This window comes from Podarcis gaigeae (assembly GCF_964106915.1).
Source record: "Podarcis gaigeae genome assembly, chromosome: 3".
In the NCBI taxonomy this organism is placed as follows: Eukaryota; Metazoa; Chordata; class Lepidosauria; order Squamata; family Lacertidae; genus Podarcis; species Podarcis gaigeae.
In genome coordinates this window covers 8,096,042-8,117,317 of record NC_139680.1, presented here as the reverse complement: position 1 = coordinate 8,117,317, position 21,276 = coordinate 8,096,042, and the positions used below count along the sequence as shown (strand labels likewise).

General features: G+C 45.6%; 1 protein-coding gene across 2 annotated transcripts; it reads right to left on the bottom strand.

The window, feature by feature from the left end:
- Window positions 1-1,861: 1,861 nt before the first annotated feature.
- On the bottom strand, window positions 1,862-20,476 carry FAM124A (family with sequence similarity 124 member A). 2 transcript variants are annotated; one of them, XM_083730451.1, is made up of 4 exons: window positions 20,378-20,476; window positions 17,138-17,169; window positions 8,549-9,279; window positions 1,862-5,343 (listed from the first exon to the last, which is right to left on the bottom strand). In XM_083730451.1, the coding sequence occupies exons 1-4, from the start codon at window positions 20,440-20,442 to the stop codon at window positions 4,558-4,560; spliced, it is 1,614 nt and encodes a 537-aa protein (XP_083586577.1). In that variant the 5' UTR covers window positions 20,443-20,476; the 3' UTR covers window positions 1,862-4,557. The 2 variants fall into 2 exon arrangements, with proteins under 2 accessions (XP_083586577.1, XP_083586578.1); XM_083730452.1 differs by lacking the exons at window positions 17,138-17,169; window positions 20,378-20,476 and adding an exon at window positions 13,499-13,610.
- Window positions 20,477-21,276: the final 800 nt, after the last annotated feature.

The following is a 21,276-nucleotide window of genomic DNA, read 5'->3' as shown; positions in this document are numbered from 1 at the left end:
TCACTCCAGTGGCGTAGCGTGGGGGGTGCAGGGGGGGCCGGCCGCACTGGGCGCAACATCTGGGGGTTGGGGTTAGGGGGCGCAAATCCACAGGTTAGGGGGCGCAAATTACTTGCCTTGCCCCGGGTGCTGACAACCCACGCTACGCCGCTGCATCACTCCATCCACTTAATTTTCACTTTAATAAAACTCTCCAGTGTTTAAATAACAAATAAATAACAAAGAAGCAGCCGATAGTTGCTTACATAAAAATAGACCCACTAAATAAAAATGACTCAGTGGCATCAGAAAAAAACAAGAATTATTGATTTCCTTTCCATATCTCACCTGAGGACATCCTCTCCCTACCGCTCACCTAGGGAGAGTCAACCTTTCTCTGCCTCTCTCTATTGGGAGTTGGTCCAGCACACTTGATGTTCACTATCTCAAAGGCAGCATCCTAGCCAATCAGACAAAAATAAATAAAAACAGCCCCACTTTAAGTGCAGTACTCCAACCATGAAGAAGTTAAAAGTTAGAGCCAAACCTAAATAGAATAGATACAGAGAAATCTTCTTTAGCTTGCAAGATGAGGACTTGGGGTGTGTGCATTATTATTATTATTATTATTATTATTATTATTATTATTATATTTATTTATACCCCACCCATCGGGCTGGGTTTCCCCAGCCACTCTGGACAGCTCCCAACAGAGTATTAAAAACATGATAAAACATCAAACATTAAAAACCTCCCTTAACAGGGCTGCTTTCAGATGTCTTCTAAACATTGGGTAGTTGTTCATCTCTTTGACATCTGATGGGAGGGTGTTCCACAAGGCAGGCACCACTACTGAGAAGACCCTCTGCCTGGTTCCCTGTAGCTTCACTTCTCACAGGGAGGGAACCGCCAGAAGGCCCTCGGCGCTGGACCTCATTGTCCGGGCAGAATGATAGGGGTGGAGGCACTCCTTCAGGTATGAGTTATTATGTTCTGATAACAAATGATGTGGTATTTGTGCCACTGTTTCACTCCTTCTTAAAGCATTCCTTAAAGTAACCAATAACTATAGGATGAATTTGCATTGCATTGCTTTTTTACAAAGAATATTTCTGCTTCTTCAGTTGGCAGTTTCACTGAAACAATTTCCACAGAAAACCAAAACATGAAATGTTATCCCCCTCCTGCACTTAAAACTCATATTTCATAAAGCTAGTATCATCAGATCCTAGGATGCTTTGAAATCAGTTCCCTGCAAGATTTGAATTTTTTTTATATGTTTAGCCTGTTTTTTTGTCCATGGAGTTTTCTTGGCAGGGATACTGGAGTGGCTTGCCGGTTCCTGCTCCACGTCTGCTTCCTGGGAGAAAAGTGATGACAAACCTAGACAAGCATCTTAAAAAGCAGAGACATCACCTTGCCGACAAAGGTCTGCATAGTTAAATAGTCTGATGTATGGAAGTGAGAACTGGACTATAAAGAAGGCTGATCGACAAAGAATTGATGCTTTTGAATTATGGTGCTGGAGGAGACTCTTGAGAGTCCCATGGACTGCAAGAAGATCAAACCTCTCCATTCTTAAGGAAACTAGCTCTGAGTGCTCACTGGAAGGACAGATCATGAAGCTGAGGCTCCAATACTTTGGCCACCTCATGAGAAGAGAAGACTCCCTGGAAAAGACCCTGATGCTGGGAAAGATGGAGGGCACAAGGAGAAGGGGACGACAGAGGACGAGATGGTTGGACAGTGTTCTCAAAGCTACAAACATGAGTCTGACCAAACTGCGGGAGGCAGTGGAAGACAGGAGTGCCTGGCGTGCTCTGGTCCATGGGGTCACGAAGAGTCGGACACGACTAAACGCCTCAACAACAACAACAAAAAATATTAATAGATTGATTGAACCTAGTTTTTTTAAAAAACAACAACAACTCAGCATCTATTTGAGGTGTGTGTATGTAAACAGTGGGTGCGTTTAGCCTAATCTAAAACTACACATTAGACCAAACCACAAGATGGAACCAGCAGCCCACAGATCAATTTTCTCTCTTTCTTAAAAGAGTGAACAAGAACTTTTCTAAAGGTGCACAAACTTTTTTTTTTTGGCTTTTCCACAGGCAGGTTCTAGAGAACTTCTCCCATAGTATTCACTCGTCACACGCATCAAAAATTTTAAAGCCACAAAGACAGTATGCAAACTACTAACCATACTGCATTTGTATGTAAGTGTACATATACAAAACTATTTTCCATAGTTGGAAGCTGAATGCAGGAAAATAATTTTAATATAGGTATTTGGCATATCATTTTGCAAATATTCAGGCTAATTCCTCCCTAGTAAGATCAGTCTTCTTCAACCTAGTGCCCTCCAGATGTTTGGGACTGCAACTACCCTCAGCCCCATCCACTGCTGGGTACACCAAATGGGGAGAAGGCTCTGTTAGGTTATCACCTGTCTTATAAACAGGTCCCACTCAATTTCCACCCTAAGGAATGAATTGTGAAAATTATGATTTGGCAACGGCACACACCTACCAATCTAAATTGCTTTGTAACTTCTTGCTAGTGGCATCCCCGTCCTCCAGACTTGTTATAGTTAGCAAACTGTGCAATGATCCCTTTCTACCTTCTCAAAATGTGATCTTGGGCCAAGGGATCAAGATAAGAAATAACAGTGTCAAAGGTTGGATTCAAGACTAAAACCAGCCTTTAATTTATTAAAATAGCAAGGAAGTGTTGTTTCCAAGTCTCGTTTGAGATATTTGCCAGGAAAGCGACTGCACATACAGTGACAACTGTTACTGAAGAATTTTATTCCCAAATGACGTTCCTCAACAGGAACAACCATAAATGCCTTTCCCGATAGGACTTTTTATAACTCTGTAAGCTTTTGCATTCCCTATTCAATCCAGTAAGATCTTTAACGGACAGTTCAGAGTTATCTACTTTAATCTGTTTAGCTGTGCTTTTCTTAGCTTCACAGCACTCCTGATCACACCAAGCCTCGCCGTTAGTGCTGTCCTGCTATGGGATTTAGTTGGAACTGCCAGAGATGCTGCAAGATTATCAGCTAAGATACTGAGAGACGGAATCTCAGGGCTCAAAAGAGTGTCACATAGTTATAAGCAGTGGCCTAAGGTATGCAGAATACTGTCTCATTTAAGGCACCTAGTCCCTACAATGTCAAGTTTCTCTATCAGATAGCATAGCTAATATTTTTCACTCCAGCTGGAAAATCTAAACTGGGTGACAGGCACTGCAAACAAACCAGAGGGAGTGTTTTGGTGTGTGGGGATGGGAGAAATCTACAATACTTCCAACAGTACACAATGGAACAAAAACATAGCGCACTGCACTCACTCCCCAAGTGAGAATATATGTAAAATCGACATATTATCTTCAGAAAACCTTCAACTTTAGCACTACCTGTAAATTACAGCTGCCTGAGGGCAGCTAGCGGAAGAGAGACCTTGTGCTGCCGTCATCAGTCAAAGGCTTTTTCCACCTGCCAGGCTCCATCCTCCAGTCCTAGGAAACTTTCCCAGACCATGACTTCAAGAACAGCAGAAGCAGCTGGAAAGAGAGGACTTCAGGGATATATATATATATATATATATTTAAATTGCATAACTTGTGTGTCCCTGTTTCTCAATTTGATCCTTTTACATGGTTTTGTATGTTTTGTGGTATTTCGTGCATTGTGACTTGCCGTTATTTTTACTGATTATAGTTTAAAGGTAAAGGGACCCCTGACCGTTAGGTCCAGTCGCGGACAACTCTGGGGTTGTGGCACTCATCTCGCTTTACTGGCTGAGGGAACTGGTGTTTGCCCGCAGACAGCTTCCGGGTCATGTGGCCAGCATGACCAAGCCGCTTCTGGCGAACCAGAGCAGCGCACGGAAACGCCGTTTACCTTCCCACTGGAGCGGTACCTATTTATCTACTTGCACTTTGACGTGCTTTCGAACTGCTTGGTTGGCAGAAGCTGGGACCGAACAATGGGAGCTCACCCCGTCACGGGGATTCGAACCACCGACCTCCTGATTGGCAAGCCCTAGGCTCTGTGGTTTAACCCACAACGCCACCCGCATCCCAATGTGCCACCCGCATATTATAGTTTAGTCATTCTTTATTGTGATTGTTAAGTGTAAACTGTTTAATTATTATTCGCTGACATTTAATTTTACTGTTTATTCTAATGTTTTTTACTGTTTATTCTAATGGATTATTGAATATTGCTTTATTTGATGTAAGCTACTCGTTTTAAAATTATGTTTTGATTATTGGATCAGATTGTTATTAGGTTTGTGATCTTTGCTGCCTATTTTGTTGTTTCTTCAGCTTGCAAACCACCTTGTGTATAGTAATATAGAAAGGCGGTGTACCAATTAAAAGGGAAATGAAATTAAACATACACACTTGCCACAAGACCCCAGGGCAGCACACAGGTCTTGGGCGCAGGGTGGAAACAGGCTCATTAACCAAGCACTTAAAGAAAATAGCTTTCTCTTTATCTCTCTCTCTTGCGCGCTCTCTCTCTCTCTCTCTCTCTCTCTCACACACACACACACACACACAGGTTCAGATGTAGAATTCTTCTTCGTTGCTTTTTCCACCACCAGTTGTTCTGCTGTCAGCAAAAGGGAAAACAGCTCCTCTTGGCAAACATTTTATCTCAAAGGAACCTGCTGAAGGAGGACCTGAATGTGACTCTGAAGAGCTGGAAAACCAATCAAAAGGAAAAGGAAGCGAGCCGGAAGATAATTCAAAGACGTTACACTTGGTTGATGGGGATCTTCGTCGCGAGCCGGGCTCCTTAAATCTCTTGACACTTTGTCCTTGTATAGGATACTTAGTCTTTGCTTCCACGTCACTACTGAACCCATCTGAAACTGAATAAGCCGAGACCACAGATAGATCAGCGAAGGCAAGTTTCATCCCTGTGTCCACATCAGTCTCCTGAACTCCTTCCAAGTCATCAATGTTAACTCTGCTTCTTGCCCTGTGCCCAGAAGAGAAAGTGCTTAAGGAATTTGGCTCGCTCAAATGAAAAGATTTGGGGACCAGGGAAGAGCGCATTGTGGGCAAGCAAGCAAGAGACTTGCTTCGCTGAAATGAACCTGAGTCGGCAGAGGCTCCACCAGGTCTTCCGGTGGAAAGTGCTTGGTTGTGATTTTTCAAGTCCTGCTGGGAAACGCCAAGGCACAGACTGGCATGGTGAAACGCAATGGAATAAACTGGTTTTGAAGGATCACTGGCTTTGTTGAGAGTCCATCTGCTGCTTTGGGGAAGAAAACTTGGAAGGTGCCTTGCAGGAGATGGGGAGCAAAACTTGTTCAGCTTACCACACTTCCTATACCGGGCCTGCTGTGAAGAATAGGGGTGAAAAGGGAGGAGCCACATTAACAACAAACCTTTATTTCCAGAGCTGAATTATCTACCACATGTTAAATGGCCACTGGTTGCATTAATCAGTAACAGTAATTGGCTGGGGTGCCTGGACCTCAGGGGAGATGTAGTGGAAAACATCAGAAATGTACCAAGTTGATGAAGGCTACTGTTTACCTTGGAGTAAGTCTTGTTGAATTAAATGTTAATTGCTTCTGAGTAGGCATGCATTGGATTGCACTGCAGAATCAGAACTTGTATCCTACAACAGATTGACACTGCTAATATACAAAGCCCAAGCCTTTTCTTCTTTCTTAAATGGTGGCATGGAAATAACTAGCTTATAAATAACAAGCATAGCGGAGAAATCTTATTCCCCGCTTTGGAGAACTACCCTCTCCAGGGATAAAATCCTCCAGCTGGTTTAAGGAAAAGAACCACTACTGAATTGTTGCCTTTTCTTTCTCCTTTATATTTTTGGTTTCTGCAGGGCCATTGGTGCCGACAGAGAACTGCTTGTTTTCTGCAGAATGAGTCAGAAGCAAAGAGCACAAGGAACATGGACTCAACTGGAGTCTGCAGTTCTAATAACAAAAGCTCTATGTACAAACCGATACACTTATATCAGCAAGGCAATAAAGAACTGTTTCTGTCTTAAACAGAGCTGCACAGTTGCCAGACGTCGCACCAGTTTATTCTGATTGCACTGTGGTCTAGATGACGCAAAGCCTGGCAACAATACCATTCTCTAAAAGTAAACATATCCACATCCTTCAAAAATCTTGCACCGATTTCCCAAAGTTTCCCACTAAATGCACCTAAGTCTTAGAATAAAATGATGCTATCCTGCTACGTTTTATACCAGACTCAGCTGCTTCCATAAAGTTCCACAGGTTGCCTGATTAAACGGTAGAAAAAGAATCTGCTGCTGAACGAATTGTTTCCAAAGTTAAGCACCTTATTACAACTTGTGTGTCAAGAGTGCCTGAGAAACTGATAGTAAATAATTTTCAACTTTCTGTTTTTAAGAATCATTTCTACAACAGCTTGGTTCGCATATCATGGTAAGCCAAACTATGGCTTACCAGGACCATGCAAAAATAGAATCATAGGATTGGAGAGTTGGAAGGGATCCCATGCAGGAATCTTTTGCCCAACATTGGGCTTGAACCCACGACCCAGAAATTCAGAATTCCATGCTTTACCAACTGCGCTATCTTAAGCACAGCTTGCAGCACTTTGCTTTTGCTCCCATGCTGAGCTAAACCACAGTTTGGCTTAGTGTGTTAACTAAACCTGGACTCATGACTACACAATCTCCTGACTAACCACAACCTGCAGCCAAGAACACATCTATTCTATATTCTTCGTCCTTTGAAAGTACTTTGCCAATATCATCCTAAGAGTGTTGCCTGTTGACTAATCAAATCAAATGTACAGTGGTACCTCGGGTTAAGTACTTAATTCGTTCCGGAGATCTGAAACTGTTCTTAACCTGAAGCACCACTTTAGCAAATGGGGCCTCCTGCTGCCGCCACACCGCCGGAGCACAATTTCTGTTCTCATCCTGAAGCAAAGTTCTTAACCTGAAGCACTATTTCTGGGTTAGTGGAGTCTGTAACCTGAAGCGTATGTAACCTGAAGCGTATGTAACCGGAGGTACCACTGTAGTTACAATGTTATTGTTCCTGTAACACAGCTGAAAGATCTTTGCATAAAACAACCTTTAGCCGCTTTTACCTCTAATCTTTAGGAAACCATGGCTAAGCATGGACATATGAGCATGTGTGTATTCATGGCAAAAATTGCAGCCATTTCCCTCCTTCCTCAGTCCTGCTGTTCCACGACACAAAGTTGAGCCGTGGTTTGGTTTAGCGCTACATCTGAACTTGGGTTCGTGGTTTGTCAAGGTTCACACGTAACTCTAAGCCACACCATGGCTTAGCTCCAGGGAGTAAGCCAGCAGTACCAGGACCAGGGGATGAACAAAGTGGCTGTGATTTTTGTCCTCAGTACCCACATTCACACTTAGCCATGGTTTACATGTGAACTAGGCCTTTGGCTTCTTGCCATTTTTGAATTCCTCCATCATGCACAGTAAAAAAAATCTGACAGATTGTGGAAAATTATACAGAGTCAGCCCAGGAACAAACTAACATGGAAAAGAGTTGACAAGGTTCTTTCTGTTTACACAAGTCTTCTACTTTCTGCAGTCCATAAGGTTCAAAGTGAAAGTTTAGAATTGGAAGCGATGGATCTTTCAAACTAGAGAAATATATGTGAATTGTGCTATGGGACAGTAAACTTTATTCACCCTCTGGTGTGTTGCCACCATCACCCCAGTCCACACCAAAAGACCAGAGGTCTTTGGCAATGGATGGTGATTAGTATGAAACAATTCATACTGGTATTACAAGGAGCTCACTAGACCGTAGTAATCACCGTATTTTTCGCTCTACAAGACGCACCAGACCACAAGATGCACCTAGTTTTTGGAGGAAAACAAGAAAAAAAATATTCTGAATCTCAGAAGCCAGAACAGCAAGAGGGATCACTGCGCAGTGAAAGCAGCAATCCCTCTTGCTGTTCTGGCTTCAGCGATAGCTGCGCAGCCTGCATTCGTTCCATAAGACGCACACATATTTCCCCTTACTTTTTAGGAGGGAAAAGGTGAGTCTTATAGAGCAAAAAATACGGTATTTATTATACGGACAATATGCAGGCAGCACATTTCAGTTTGGAAACAAAAGTAGGGACTTTTCTGATGGAACTTAATATTACTTATTTCCAAGGAAACTTTACACAGAATTACCGTATTTTTCACTCTATAAGACGCACCAGACCACAAGACGCACCAAGTTTTTGGAGGAGGAAAACAAGAAAAAAAAATATTCTGAATCTCAGAAGCCAGAACAGCAAGAGGGATCGCTGCACAATGAAAGCAGCAATCCCTCTTGCTGTTCTGGTTTCTGGGATAGCTGCGCAGCCTGCATTCACTCCATAAGACGCACACACATTTCCCCTTACTTTTTAGGAGGAAAAAAGTGAGTCTTATAGAGCAAAAAATACAGTATGCTGCATATCGTTCAAACACATTCTGATTCCCACCCCCCACCCCATGCACGGCAACTTAAAATCTGCATTCCAAAATGCCACATGGAGATTTAGGGGTGCTAAGAAATACCTGCAGGAGGATCTTGTTCCCATCAGGATCTTCCGTTTGCCACCTGCCTTCACTGATCTGGCTGCAAGGATTAGGCAAGAGAGACATCAGCTGCTCAATATCTTTGACTCGGAATTCCAGCACCGCCGAATCTGTGGGACTTGGCACATGGCCTTTGGGAAGCCTCTTTAAAGACAACTGAATATCAATATCCACACTGGAATAGACAGGGAACACACAAAAGCCTGCCTTTTTCTGACAAACCCGTCTTCTCAGAATGAGTTCGTAGAGCTTCATAACGCTGGCAAATTTTTCATTCCTGCAGTAGATGGTGAAGCGTATTATTTCCTTCCCATAATGCACTGGCCGTATGGCCCACAGAGGGGTGCCTGGTGCCAAGGTGAAAAAATCCTGGCTGCCCGGCATGTAAGGGAGGAAGTTGCCATGCACCTGTTCCGTGTGGTGGTAATGCCAGGGTGGCCTTTGAAAGGACTCGTGAAGTTGCAGGATCGGCTCCTCATCATATTCTTCCTTCAGAAAGAGGATTACTGCAAGGGCTGGCTGGGAGGCGATGGCCTTGTCGGGCTTCCTTGGCTTCCTCCTTTCCGAAACGCGGAAGAGTTGGAGATCTGGGTGGATCCAGGCCAGTAGGCTATCGATGGCTTGCTGGAGGACACCAGAGTCTCCTGGGTCTGCAATTAGGTGCATGCTAAGAAGGAAAGGATCCTGCACGTCCTCCACAGAAAGTTCACCTGAAGGGAGGAGGGGAAAACCCAGTCATTTTGGTTTGGTTTGCAACTGTTTACATTCAGTTTTCTATAAAGGTGTGGTTTTCAAGTAACCAAATGAGCAAATGGAAGAACTTCCACTCATGCAATAGGACCCCCCCCCCATAATTTCTTCCCCCTGCACACACCCCACACTGTCCCCAAATCTGCTCCAAAGGGTTGGGGAACCCCCATAACAGAGTTAGGGTGTGTGGAGGGGAAATCCCATTGAGCAAGAAGTCATTTCACTCCTGCAAAGCATTATTATTATTATTATTATTATTATTATTATTATTATTATTATTAATAATAATAATAATAATTTATTATTATACCCCCACCCATCTGGCTGGGCTTCCCCAGCCACTCTGGTCGGCTTCCAACAAAACACCAAAATACAATAACCTATTACACATTAAAAGCTTCCCTAAACAGGGCTGCCTTCAGAGGTCTTCTAAACGTCAGGTAATTGTTTTTCTCTTTGTCATCTGGTGGGAGGGCGTTCCACAGGGTGGGTGCCACCACTGAGAAGGCCCTCTGCCTGGTTCCCTGTAACTTGGTTTATCGCAGCGAGGGAACCGCCAGAAGGCCCTCGGCACTGGACCTCAGCGTCCAGGCAGAACGATGGAGGTGGAGACGCTCCTTTAGGTATACTGGACCGAGGCCGTTTAGGGCTTTAAAGGTCAGCACCAACACTTTGAATTGTGCTCAGAAACGTACTGGGAGCCAGTGTAGGTCTTTGAAGACCAGTGTTATATGGTCTCAGCAGCCGCTCCCAGTCTTTGAATACAACCCCCTGGAATCTATATTGGGTCATACTTGCCACAGGTTTGGGTCCCAAACAGAGAATTCAGTCCACGTCTCCATTATAAATCTGCATACGTCAGATAACCCATAACTGCCAATCCTGTTCCAAGACATATCTGGACCACTAGGCTCTCAGGGTTGAAGTGTGTCTGGTCCAATGGTGCCCAAGTAAACAATATTCCTGATGGAGTAAACAGCATCCCAGACAGATTTCCCTGTGCCGCTAACTGAAATAGCCTCAGCCACCCAGTGAGACGCTCAAACCCCAAATTCAGTAACATAATAAAGGACTGGCTGCAGGCAAGGGGAGAACTTCTCTTCATTTTAAACTGATGTGTGTTCTGGCTGCTCAGTTCCATCTCATTAAATCTGAAGCCTACATCAGGAGCTGCTGCCTAAGCAGGCTTCAGAATCTGAGATGAACATCTCTTCAATGCTCAGGGAGACTAAGGAAGAGGTAGAGCACAGAATTTCATCAGCTGGATAGATGGAGCAAGAAATAAGTTGGGAAAGGAGGAAAGGCAGCTAGTCCGTCCATCTAGGCATTCCAGAGGAGGAACCATTTGCGATATCCTGCCAAAAGTCTCAAGAAGGTGGTACGATGCCATACCCACAAGCCAGAATGCCAAACAGGCGAAGAATGGCCAACAAGTTGTCCTCTTTTATGCAAACATGGGCAATGTCACTTCAGGTCATTCATCTGCTTGCCACACAGAGATCATCAGCGGTTCTGCCTTTGATGCGAAGCAAAAATGTATCACTTCAGTCAGTATAATTAAAATAGCTCGCAGTGATTTTGCAAATCTCTTTCAATGTGAACTGACACTTTTAACCCTCCAGCTAACAGAATGAAGAAGAAGACAACAGCAAAACCTCTAAATTTGGCATGGACTTTGAAGTTAAACTGGAAGCCAACTTAAACTACAGCATATCTAGCAGCCCAGCTTGCTGCATGTAGGTCAGCGGAGAAGCCGCGAGTGAGATGATCCTTTTGTGCTTCACTCCTGGAGGTGTAACCACTTTGACAGATGTCACAACCATTTACAACGTGGCGGCAGGGAATGAGAAGCTTAGAAACGCACAAGACACTGAAAGCATCCCTCAAAGTGGGAAATGGGCAAATAAATTCAGATGAAGACTAAGGTCACCTCTACACCATGCACTTAAGGCACTTTTGTGCCACAGTTACCCATCATGGTTTCCCCCAAAGAATCCTGGGAACTGTAGTTTGTTAAGGGTGCTGAAAGTAAGGCCTTGTGCTGATCCCGGGGGGAAGGTTACCGTTGGCGTAGTCAAAGTCCGGTCCTGAGTCAATAGCCTGGAAATCAGTCCACAAGGAGCGGGGCGAGGTCCGAAGCAGGAAGCCGGGCGGGGACAAGAGCACTGGAGAGTCAGGTCTGGGTCCGGGCGGGAACAGGTACTCAGCAACGACGTTGCTCCCACAACCTGGGACCGGGCTGACTGGCCTTTATCTGTTCTGAGGCCAGGGGCGGCCCCAGCCCCTAGGAGACCCGCCTCTCTTGGCCTTAAGGTGAGCACTCCTCCTGGGAGAAACCAGTTCCCTTCGCCTCTCTGCCCTGAGCCTCTGCAGTTCAGGAGAGTCTGAAGGGTTACTGGGCCCAGGGGGAGACTCACCTGCAGGCACTGAGTCCTCAACCACCTCTGGAGCCAGAGTGGATTCACCTGGTGCCTGCTCCTGAGGATCCGGCACAGGTGCAGGCGCTTCAGAATCAAGGCCCTGCCCCAGTTCAGCCGGCCCTGGAGGCGGGGACTCCTGTGCAGGCAGGGATTCCTCCGGTTCAGCCTCTGAATCGGAATCCCAGGCCATCACAGGCCTGTACAGAGCTGCAACTCCCAGCCAAAGTCCCACCTAGTCCACCGTCTTCTTCTCACAGTGGAGAAGCAGGAATCTGAGCACAACAGCACTCTCTCTATGCAGTAAGTAGATCCAAACTGTGTTAGAAACTCAGATATAGAATCTAATTGACAAATGGCACCTTAAACCTAGGTTGCGGTCGCCATAATGGTATGCCTAGGTGCTGCTTTAGTTATTTTTTTGCAATGGGTTGATTATTATTATTATTAATTTCATTTCTATACCACTTTATATTTTAAAGGGGGGGGACTCAAAGCAGTTTACAACACATTGCAATCCAGAATAAAACAAATTCAGTCTCCAAGGAAATTATTTCAGATCCTTGGACTCACCTACACTGGCAAAGAAAAAGCGCTTTATACGCATTGTATATGCATTAAAGCACTGTGACACCAGATGGCGCTGTGGAGTTCTGTTTTTGCCAACTCGATTTCTCATACAAAGTTTACGACGCGTTTAACTGCAACGCTTCTTTGGTGTGTCTAGATCCAGCCCTTCTGTAAGTGACCTTTTGCTTTCCCCAGTTGTCAACGTGGCATCCAGAGATCTCCATGTGGTCGCAATTGGACCCACACCACTCGCCAAACACGCCTGGCTAATTCCTAGCACTGGGTCCAAACAATCACACACTTGAGGCATTATTGCTTCCTACACTTCTTATTTGGTATAGGCAACGGACGATCCAGCTTCTTCTGCCTGGTTTTCATTAGCTACAATAAATATTGCTCCAGCTCACAAGCACTTACCCAAATGAACATAAGGAGAACCTGTGGATCCAGCCAGGGGCGTATGAAGTGGTGGGTGGGACGCCCTGGGTGCCACTTGGGGGGGTGACAAGATGGCCCCTGCCTCCTGTCAGCATCGCCCTTGAGCCAGTGTACCAACTGGACTCATGCACTACAACCCCGACTGGGCTAGGCGAGCTGGGTAGCACTGCCAGCGACCAACTTTCTCACAGAGACAGGTCACCGTGCTGTGGACTCACGGCTTAGAGCTGAGAGCACCAGATTCACTTGCACAATAATACAGTTGTTGCGCAGCAGAGTTTTGCAGAGTCTTGCAGAGTATAAACCACTCGGAGAGCAGCTCTGTAGAATATCTTCCTTTTATTCTATAGCAACAACTATGATACAAAACTATATACAGAGCTAAAAGATCTAAGCATAAATCAATGCTACACTGAGAGTCTGCAGCTGCTCTTAGCAGCAACCTTATCTCTAGACACGATCTCTAACACTCTCTCTCTCTCCGATACACTGACTGACTGACTCACTCGCTGACTGATTCACTCACTGACTAAGTAGAAAGCAGAACATTGCTCCTCCTCTCTGTAGAATCAGCAGGCTCCTCAGGAGATTCTTGGATATGGGAGGGGTGAAATCTCCTCACCTCCCCCCAGCTGTAGAGCAGCCAAGGGCGCACTCATGTGGCATCCATAACGGCTGCTGCTGTCGCACAGCGACCGTACGGGCTGCTGTGCGTGAGCACTCTGTACGGAATGCCGCTTGCGTGGTGTCCCACCCCAGGTGCCGGAGAGGGTTTCTCTGCCACCAGATCCAGCCAATGAATGGCCCATGTAGTCAAGCATCTTTTTCTCAAAGTGGCCAACTAGATGCACAACAGCATTTTCTTTTCCTGCAGTTTCCAGCAACTGTGGAGGCGGAGCAGAGCAGATGCCTCCAAGCAAACTTCTGCCTTTATTGGCACTATCAACTGAAATTAGTATCAGGAAAAAGAACATTTCAGAACCTCTAATAACACAAAAAAGCAGAGACATCACCTTGCCAACAAAGGTCCGTATAGTTAAAGCTGTGGCTTTCCCAGTAGTGATGTATGGAAGTGAGAGCTGGACCATAAAGAAGGCTGATCGCTGAAGAATTGATGCTTTTGAATTATGGTGCTGGAGGAGACTCTTGAGAGTCCCATGGACTGCAAGAAGATCAAACCGATCCATTCTGAAGGAAATCAGCCCTGAGTGCTCACTGGAAGGACAGATCCTGAAGCTGAGGCTCCAAGACTTTGGCCACCTCATGAGAAGAGAAGACTACCTGGAAAAGACCCTGATGTTGGGAAAGATGGAGGGCACAAGGAGAAGGGGACGACGGAGGACGAGATGGTTGGACAGTGTTCTCGAAGCTACCAACATGAGTTTGACCAAACTGCGGGATGCAGTGGAAGACAGGAGTGCCTGGCGTGCTCTGGTCCATGGCGTCACGAAGAGTCGGACACGACTAAACGACTAAACAACAACAAATAACACAAATCCTGAAACCATGGTCACACTAGCAGCACCCAAGTACAGCTGAAACAAAAGAATGTGCAAACTGGTTTCTGTCATCGCAAAAAGCCTCAGGCACAGCCTGAGTTTGCCAGTCCACTCTCTCATTATCTGGGAAGGTTATAAAGTACTTTACAGCAACAATGACAAGTAGGTGTGTGGATTTATTTGCTGCTGTGTCATTTCCACACTCGTTGTTTTCTCTGGAATTGAGATAAATATTTCACTTCATTATTACATAACAGGGTGGGAAGCCTTGGTTAGCCTGCGGCACGCATTCCCTTTGGGGCAACCTTTCCAGAAACACAATTTTAATTTTGCTTCCAGTTGACTGCAGAAGAGCAGAGCCTCCACTGTGCTAATGGGCTCTGGTATGGGAAAGAACCAAAACTTCCCCATAATGCGTACTCATTTTGAGCCTAATATGTCCAGAGGCGGGTGAGCTAGTCTTCTGTCTCACTGCTGTGTGTGTGTGTGTGTGTGTGTGTGTGTGTGTGTGTCAGCTCCTCTAAAAACTAGGGTGACGCCCAATGATTAAGACGCAGGAGAAGACACTACCGTGTAGGCAGTAATGGTCAAACTATTCTCAGCAGCCTCAAGTGCAGAAACAACACAATCCCTAATAACCGAGCCACAGCACCCCTCAAGGTCGCTGGGCAAAATCGAAGCAGGGCAATTTAACTGCTCTATCACACAAAGAGAGCTTATGCAATATGGACCTGTAATCTCAAGCAGCAATTATCTGACAGGACAATGGAGTCTTCTCAACATCCTAGCCCTGAAAATATGCATTTCTAGGACAGTCAAAAGACAGGAAACAAAGTTTGCTCTGTCGCTTGTGTCAGACTAATCACTTTTCACCATTCCTGATGGAACCTCGGGTTCAGCCTTGGATGAAATCACCCAATTCATTCTGCTGTCGGCTGAAAGAGTGTTGGACTACACTTCCCATCATCCCTGACCATTGGCCATGCTGGCTAGGGCTGATGGGAGCTGGAGTGCCATTGATTTCCCACTAGAAAGTCCCCCTCCATAATGGGTGGACTTTTCACCAGCCACGACAGAGTCTCCAACAATAGGGGCACACAGTCCACACTGGATAGGTTACCAGGGGGCAGCCAGATATTGTTGTACTCTAACTCCCATCAGTCACAGCCAGCATGGCCAATCTTCAGGATGATGGGAGTTGTGGTCCAATGGCATTTGGGGAGCACCCTTTTGGCTACCCCCAAGTTAGGCACTGGAATTTTCTTTCCAAAACAAAATACCCACCTACTGAGTAGCTTCTGAGATTGAGCTGGGATGGAGAAGAAGAGTCATACATGCCTCTGGGCCACCATGGCTGCCACACACGTACCACACAGTTTGGGTCCGTCCCCAGTCTGTGTCTGACTGTCGTCATTAAGTGCCACACACATGTCAGTGAAAGTTCCACCTGCATCTACCACCAGCAACGAAAGCCCTGGCTTGCCCAAACTGGCCTGAATTTCTTGACTATGCAGAGGCACGCACTTACTAGCCTATACATGTTTACTTGAAGTAAGTACATGAAGTGAGCCCCTGCTACTTCAATACTCCCAGGTAAGAATTGCAGCCTAAAGCCCCTTCCTATTAGTGAATGTTCCTCCATTTTCAGACAATCTTTCTTCCTTCATACTAGTTCAGTAAAGGCTCCCCACCCACATACAGTGGTATCTCAGGTTAAGAACTTAATTCGTTCTGGAGGTCCGTTCTTAACCTGAAACTGTTCTTAACATGAAGCACCACTTTAGCTAATGGGGCCTCCCATGGCCACCGTGCCACCGCCACCCAATTTCTGTTCTCAACCTGAAGGAAAGTTCTTAACCTGAGGTACTATATCTGGGTTAGCGAAGTCTGTAACCTGAACATAGCTGTCAACTTTCGGATTTGAAAATAAGGGATCAGCAGCCTCACCTGTCCCGGGGACAGTTTACGGGATATCTAACAATCCGGGATAACAGCGGAAAACGGCGCTGAAATAAGGGAATTTCCCACACAAAAAAGGGAAGGTTGACAACTATGAACCTGAAGCGTCTGTAACCTGAAGCATCTGCAACCCGAGGTACCTTGAATATGTGCATCCCAAACAGGGCTGGGCCAAGACATTTCAGCACCAGCAGCAGCGGGTGATGTATTTCTTGGAGACTGCATCTGCCGCAGCCTGAGGGTGGACTGGCCCTTTCCCCAAAGCTTCCCACAGGTAGCTACGGCTTCATTAAGTGGACACTAACAGAAGAGATTTTACTTTCTTGGGCTCCATGATCACTGCAGATGGTGACAGCAGTCATGAAATTAAAAGACGCCTGCTTCTTGGGAGAAGGGCAATGACAAACCTAGACAGCATCTTAAAAAGCAGAGACATCACCTTGCTGACAAAGGTCCGTATAGTTAAAGCTATGGTTTTCCCAGTAGTGATGTATGGAAGTGAGAGCTGGACCATAAAGAAGGCTGATCGCCAAAGAATTGATGCTTTTGAATTATGGTGCTGGAGGAGACTCTTGAGAGTCCCATGGACTGCAAGAAGATCAAATGCATCCATTCTTAAGGGAATTAGCCCTGAGTGCTCACTGGAAGGACAGATCGTGAAGCTGAGGCTCCAAGACTTTGGCCACCTCATGAGAAGAGAAGACTCCCTGGAAAAGACCCTGATGTTGGGAAAGATTGAGGGCACAAGGAGAAGGGGACGACGGAGGACGAGATGGTTGGACAGTGTTCTCGAAGCTACCAACATGAGTCTGACCAAACTGCGGGAGGCAATGGAAGACAGGAATGCCAGGAATGCTCTGGTCCATGGGGTCACAAAGAGTCGGACATGACTAAACGACTAAACAACAACAACAGAAGAACAAAATTATACTCACTGCTGGAAGATGACACACAGCTGTATTCTGACCTGCAGTAAAAAAATAATTTTAAAAAAATGTTAAGTTCAGTAGGGCTGTCGAACAATGGGGACTTAGGTTATGTCATTATGGTTAGAGTGTCAAGCTAGCCCCTGGGAGCCCCGGGTTCAAATCCCCACTCAGCTATGAAGGTGTCTTTGGACCAGTCACCATCTCTCAGTCTGCTGAATCTCACAGTCCTCGGGAGGTTAGGGAGAGAACCATGTATGATGCTACGAGTTCCTTGGAGAAAGTTGGATATAAATGCAGTTTTAAAATAGCAGAAAACAGCAGATAGTACAGTATGGTCCGTGTGGAAGCAAGGTCTTTAACCTCCTTGAAATAAGTTGGTTGGGGGCACTATTTTAGACTGCATGTATGAGTGGAATTTCAATTACAAGCTGCTACTCAAATGGTGTAAATCAAAATTTTCTGCATGAATGAAGCCTTACTGCTCCCCCCTCCTGTCCCCCAAAAGATACATCTTGCTGCAAAAATTATGTTTTGACTATTACATGCTGCATGAACAGTCTGCTTCTTTGGTTCATAAGATGATTATAAACCATCTTGCTTGAAAATGAAAATTGTGGGACAGGTTGCACGTACAGGTGAAACTTGGAAAATTAGAATATCGTGGAAAAGTTCATTTATTTCAGTAACACAACTTACAAGGTGAAACTAATATATGAGATAGACTCATGACATGCAAAGCGAGATATGTTAAGCCTTTATTTGTTATAATTGTAATGATCATGGTGGTTCAATGCCCATGGGATTACAGTGGTGCCCCGCAAGACGAATGCCTCGCAAGACGAAAAACTTGCTAGACGAAAGAGTTTTCCGTCTTTTGAGTCGTTCCGCAAGACGAATTTCCCTATGGGCTTGCTTCGCAAGACAAAACGTCTTGTGAGTTTTTTTCCTTTTTCTTAAAGCTGCTAAGCCACTAAGAGCCGCTAAGCCGTTAATAGCCGTTAAGCCGCTAATAGCCGTGCTTCGCAAGACGAAAAAACCGCAAGACGAAGAGACTCACGGAACGGATTAATTTCATCTTGTGAGGCACCACTGTACTGTACTTGATTGGCCAGCAAACTCGCTGGCCCCATAGAGAATCTATGGGGCATTGCCAAGAGAATGATGAGAGACATGAGACCGAGCAATGCAGAAGAGCTGAAGGCTGCTACTGAAGCATCCTGGTCTTCCATAACGCCTCAGCAGTGCCACAGGCTGACAGCATCCATGCCATGCCACATTGAGGCAGTAATTGATGCAAAAGGGGCCTAAACCAAGTCTTGAGTACATATGCATGCTTCTACTTCTCAGAGGTCCAATACTGCTCTATTTGCAGTCCTTGTTTTGCTGATTTCATTTAATATTCTAATTTTCTGAGATTGTTAATTTGGGGTTTTCATCAGCTGTACACAATTATAACAAATAACGGTTTGACATATCTCGCTTTGCATGTCACGAGTCTATCTCATATATTAGTTTCACCTTTTAAGTTGAATCACTGAAATAAATGAACTTTTCCGTGATATTCTAATTTTCCGAGTTTCACCTGTAGCACAGAAATATTCCCCTGCTTGTCCATACACAAAACATTAGAACGTGCTGCATGCCCCAGACCATATGCAGACAGATCCCTTACACACATCCCTTACATACGTGCCCAAGCACACACACTGGTGGGATGTGTGCACATACACAAAGATCACTGAACACATTGTAATGTGGTCGTAATGAACAAATGCACCCAAGATAAAATATGAAACGGCCCTAAAATTGGGAGACACTTGAATTCCATTGCATTTCTGGATTGCAGGGTGCATGTACCTTAAACATGCCCATTCTGATTGCCAAACTACAATTTATGCTGCTGCCTGGATCCTACTCCCAAGTTCCTACTCACCAAATCTTTTTATGCCCCATATGGGCAGTTTATTAACAACAAGGTACTTGTAATGATATAAGATCTTTCTCTCCTCGGCCCTTTTAGAACATTATATATACCCACATATAAAAGCTACCCAAATTTTTGGTTATTTTTTCAATATCACTACTGCCACTGAAACTGTTCTGCAAGGAAAATGGTTGTGCACTGATTATAACAAAGCATGCAGAGAGGCGTTGTGTTTGAGGTAAAATCCTCACCTCTATTTGAGCACGTTCACCTTTTTTTTTTAGGATCAAACATTTGTCCAAGTTTCCCTGAAAAAGAGCTTAGCTGGAAAGGCAGGCCGCATTAAACTTTCGACGTTCGCTTAATTTACTTTCTTTTCCTAAAATTTCCTACACTCCACCCCCCCCCCCCCCCGCAGACGCAAGAATGCACAAATCCCTCAATCACAGCTCACAAGCCCCATTACTTTGGGGATCAAACCAGAAGCTTAAGATTTGTGCGAGTCGAATGGCTTCGTCGGTAGAGCCTGAGCCTCTTCATCTCAGAGTCCTGAGTTCGAGTCTCAAGATGGGTAAGGGGCGGTGGACTAAATTGACCCTCAATGGTCCCTTTACAATTACATGATTCTATGATCTGCGGTCATAAATTTATAAATTTGCCTGGTTTCTTTTTATGCTTTTGAATTCTGGTGCTGGAGGAGACTCTTGAGAGTCCCATGGACTGCAAGAAGATCAATCCTATCCATTCTGAAGGAAATCAGCCCTGAGTGCTCACTGGAAGGACAGATCCTGAAGCTGAGGCTCAAATACTATGGCTACCTCATGAGAAGAGAAGACTCCCTGGAAAAGACCCTGATGTTGGGAAAGATGGAGGGCACAAGGAGAAGGGGACGACAGAGGACGAGATGGTGGGACAGTGTTCTCGAAGCTACCAGCATGAGTTTGACCAAAGTGCGGGAGGCAGTGGAAGACAGGAGTGCCTGGCGCTCTGGTCCAGGGGGTCACGAAGAGTCGTGATCTGGGGTTTGGGAGAGGCTTGGACTACATGACCCTGGGGGTCCCTTCCCACTCCATTATTTGAGGTTTGGGGAGGGATGGGACGAGACGAGGCGCCAAAACGCACCAGGAGCGAATCCGGAGTGGGGCTGATCACCTATGGGGTTTCCCTATATTTAAGGGCTTGTTGCGCTTTGGTTTCGATGCTGCATCTTCAACGCCCGTCCAGGGGGACCCCCATCCCCGTCTGAAGCGGATGGGCATCCTAGTCGAGGGAAAGGGACCGGGGACCAGAAGCCCCCGGCGCCGGGGAGGGGACTCACTCACCCGGCCGTCTCGGCTCCGGAGTCGGCGGCCTCGTCCTGCCAGCGGCCGCCCCCTTTCCGGCGCATGGCGCGGCGGCTGCTCCGGCTGCTCCGGCTGCTGCTCCTTCTTCTTGCCGGGCTGGGAGGCGGCGAGGGCGGACGCCGGAGGAGGGCGAGGGACGGGTCGGTGGGCGGGTCTCCCGCGCTGCCCCCTGGCCGGAAGATCCGTCCTCCCGACGGGGATTTGCCCGGCCGGGCTGCAGGCGCGCGGCGCTTCTCTCCGCGGCGCTTCTGCGGCGAAGGATCCGCGCGGCGCGCCATAGGATGCGCCCCGGGACCCGTCGGTGGTGCCAAGTGCGCACGGGAAGGCGTAAAGAAAGGAGGATGCCGCGTTGGTTTCCCCCCCCAAAGATATTTATTGGGGTTTTACAAACAGAAACAAGAAAGTAATTACAAAATAAAAAGGAAAAAATTACAAATACAAAAATACGAAAAAAGTACACAATACCTGGAAAATAAAAAAACAATTAAAAAAAAGAAAAAGGGAAAAAAATCAATCTCTTCATATCTTATATTTTGTTTACTTGTTTCCTGACCTCCTCACACCTCCCTTTTTTGTATTCCAGTTCACATGGTTAATTCAGCAAATCCTTTCCCTCTTTGTTTTTATCTTAATTCTATATCTTAACATATTATAGCTTCATATTTTCATCTGATTATCAATCCATTTTTTACATACTCTTTTTAGCCTTGTTGCTAAAGCCGTTTCATTTCAATCCAACATCATTTTAACATTCGTTAATTTTACAATGTTTCTGCAAATAGTTTTTAAATTTCTTCCAATCTTCTTCCACCAACTCTTCTCCCTGGTCTCGGATTCTGCCAGTCATTTCCGCCAGTTCCATATAGTCTATCACTTTC

Coding starts and splice junctions, on each gene's coding strand:
- FAM124A (XM_083730451.1), bottom strand. CDS start 20,442: ATGCGCCGGAAAGGGGGCGGCCGCTGGCAGGACGAGGCCGCCGACTCC. Junction 17,170..20,377: donor TCCGGAGCCGAGACGGCCGG/GTGAGTGAGTCC, acceptor TTTTTACTGCAG/GTCAGAATACAGCTGTGTGT. Junction 9,280..17,137: donor CTGTGTGTCATCTTCCAGCA/GTGAGTATAATT, acceptor TCCTCCCTTCAG/GTGAACTTTCTGTGGAGGAC.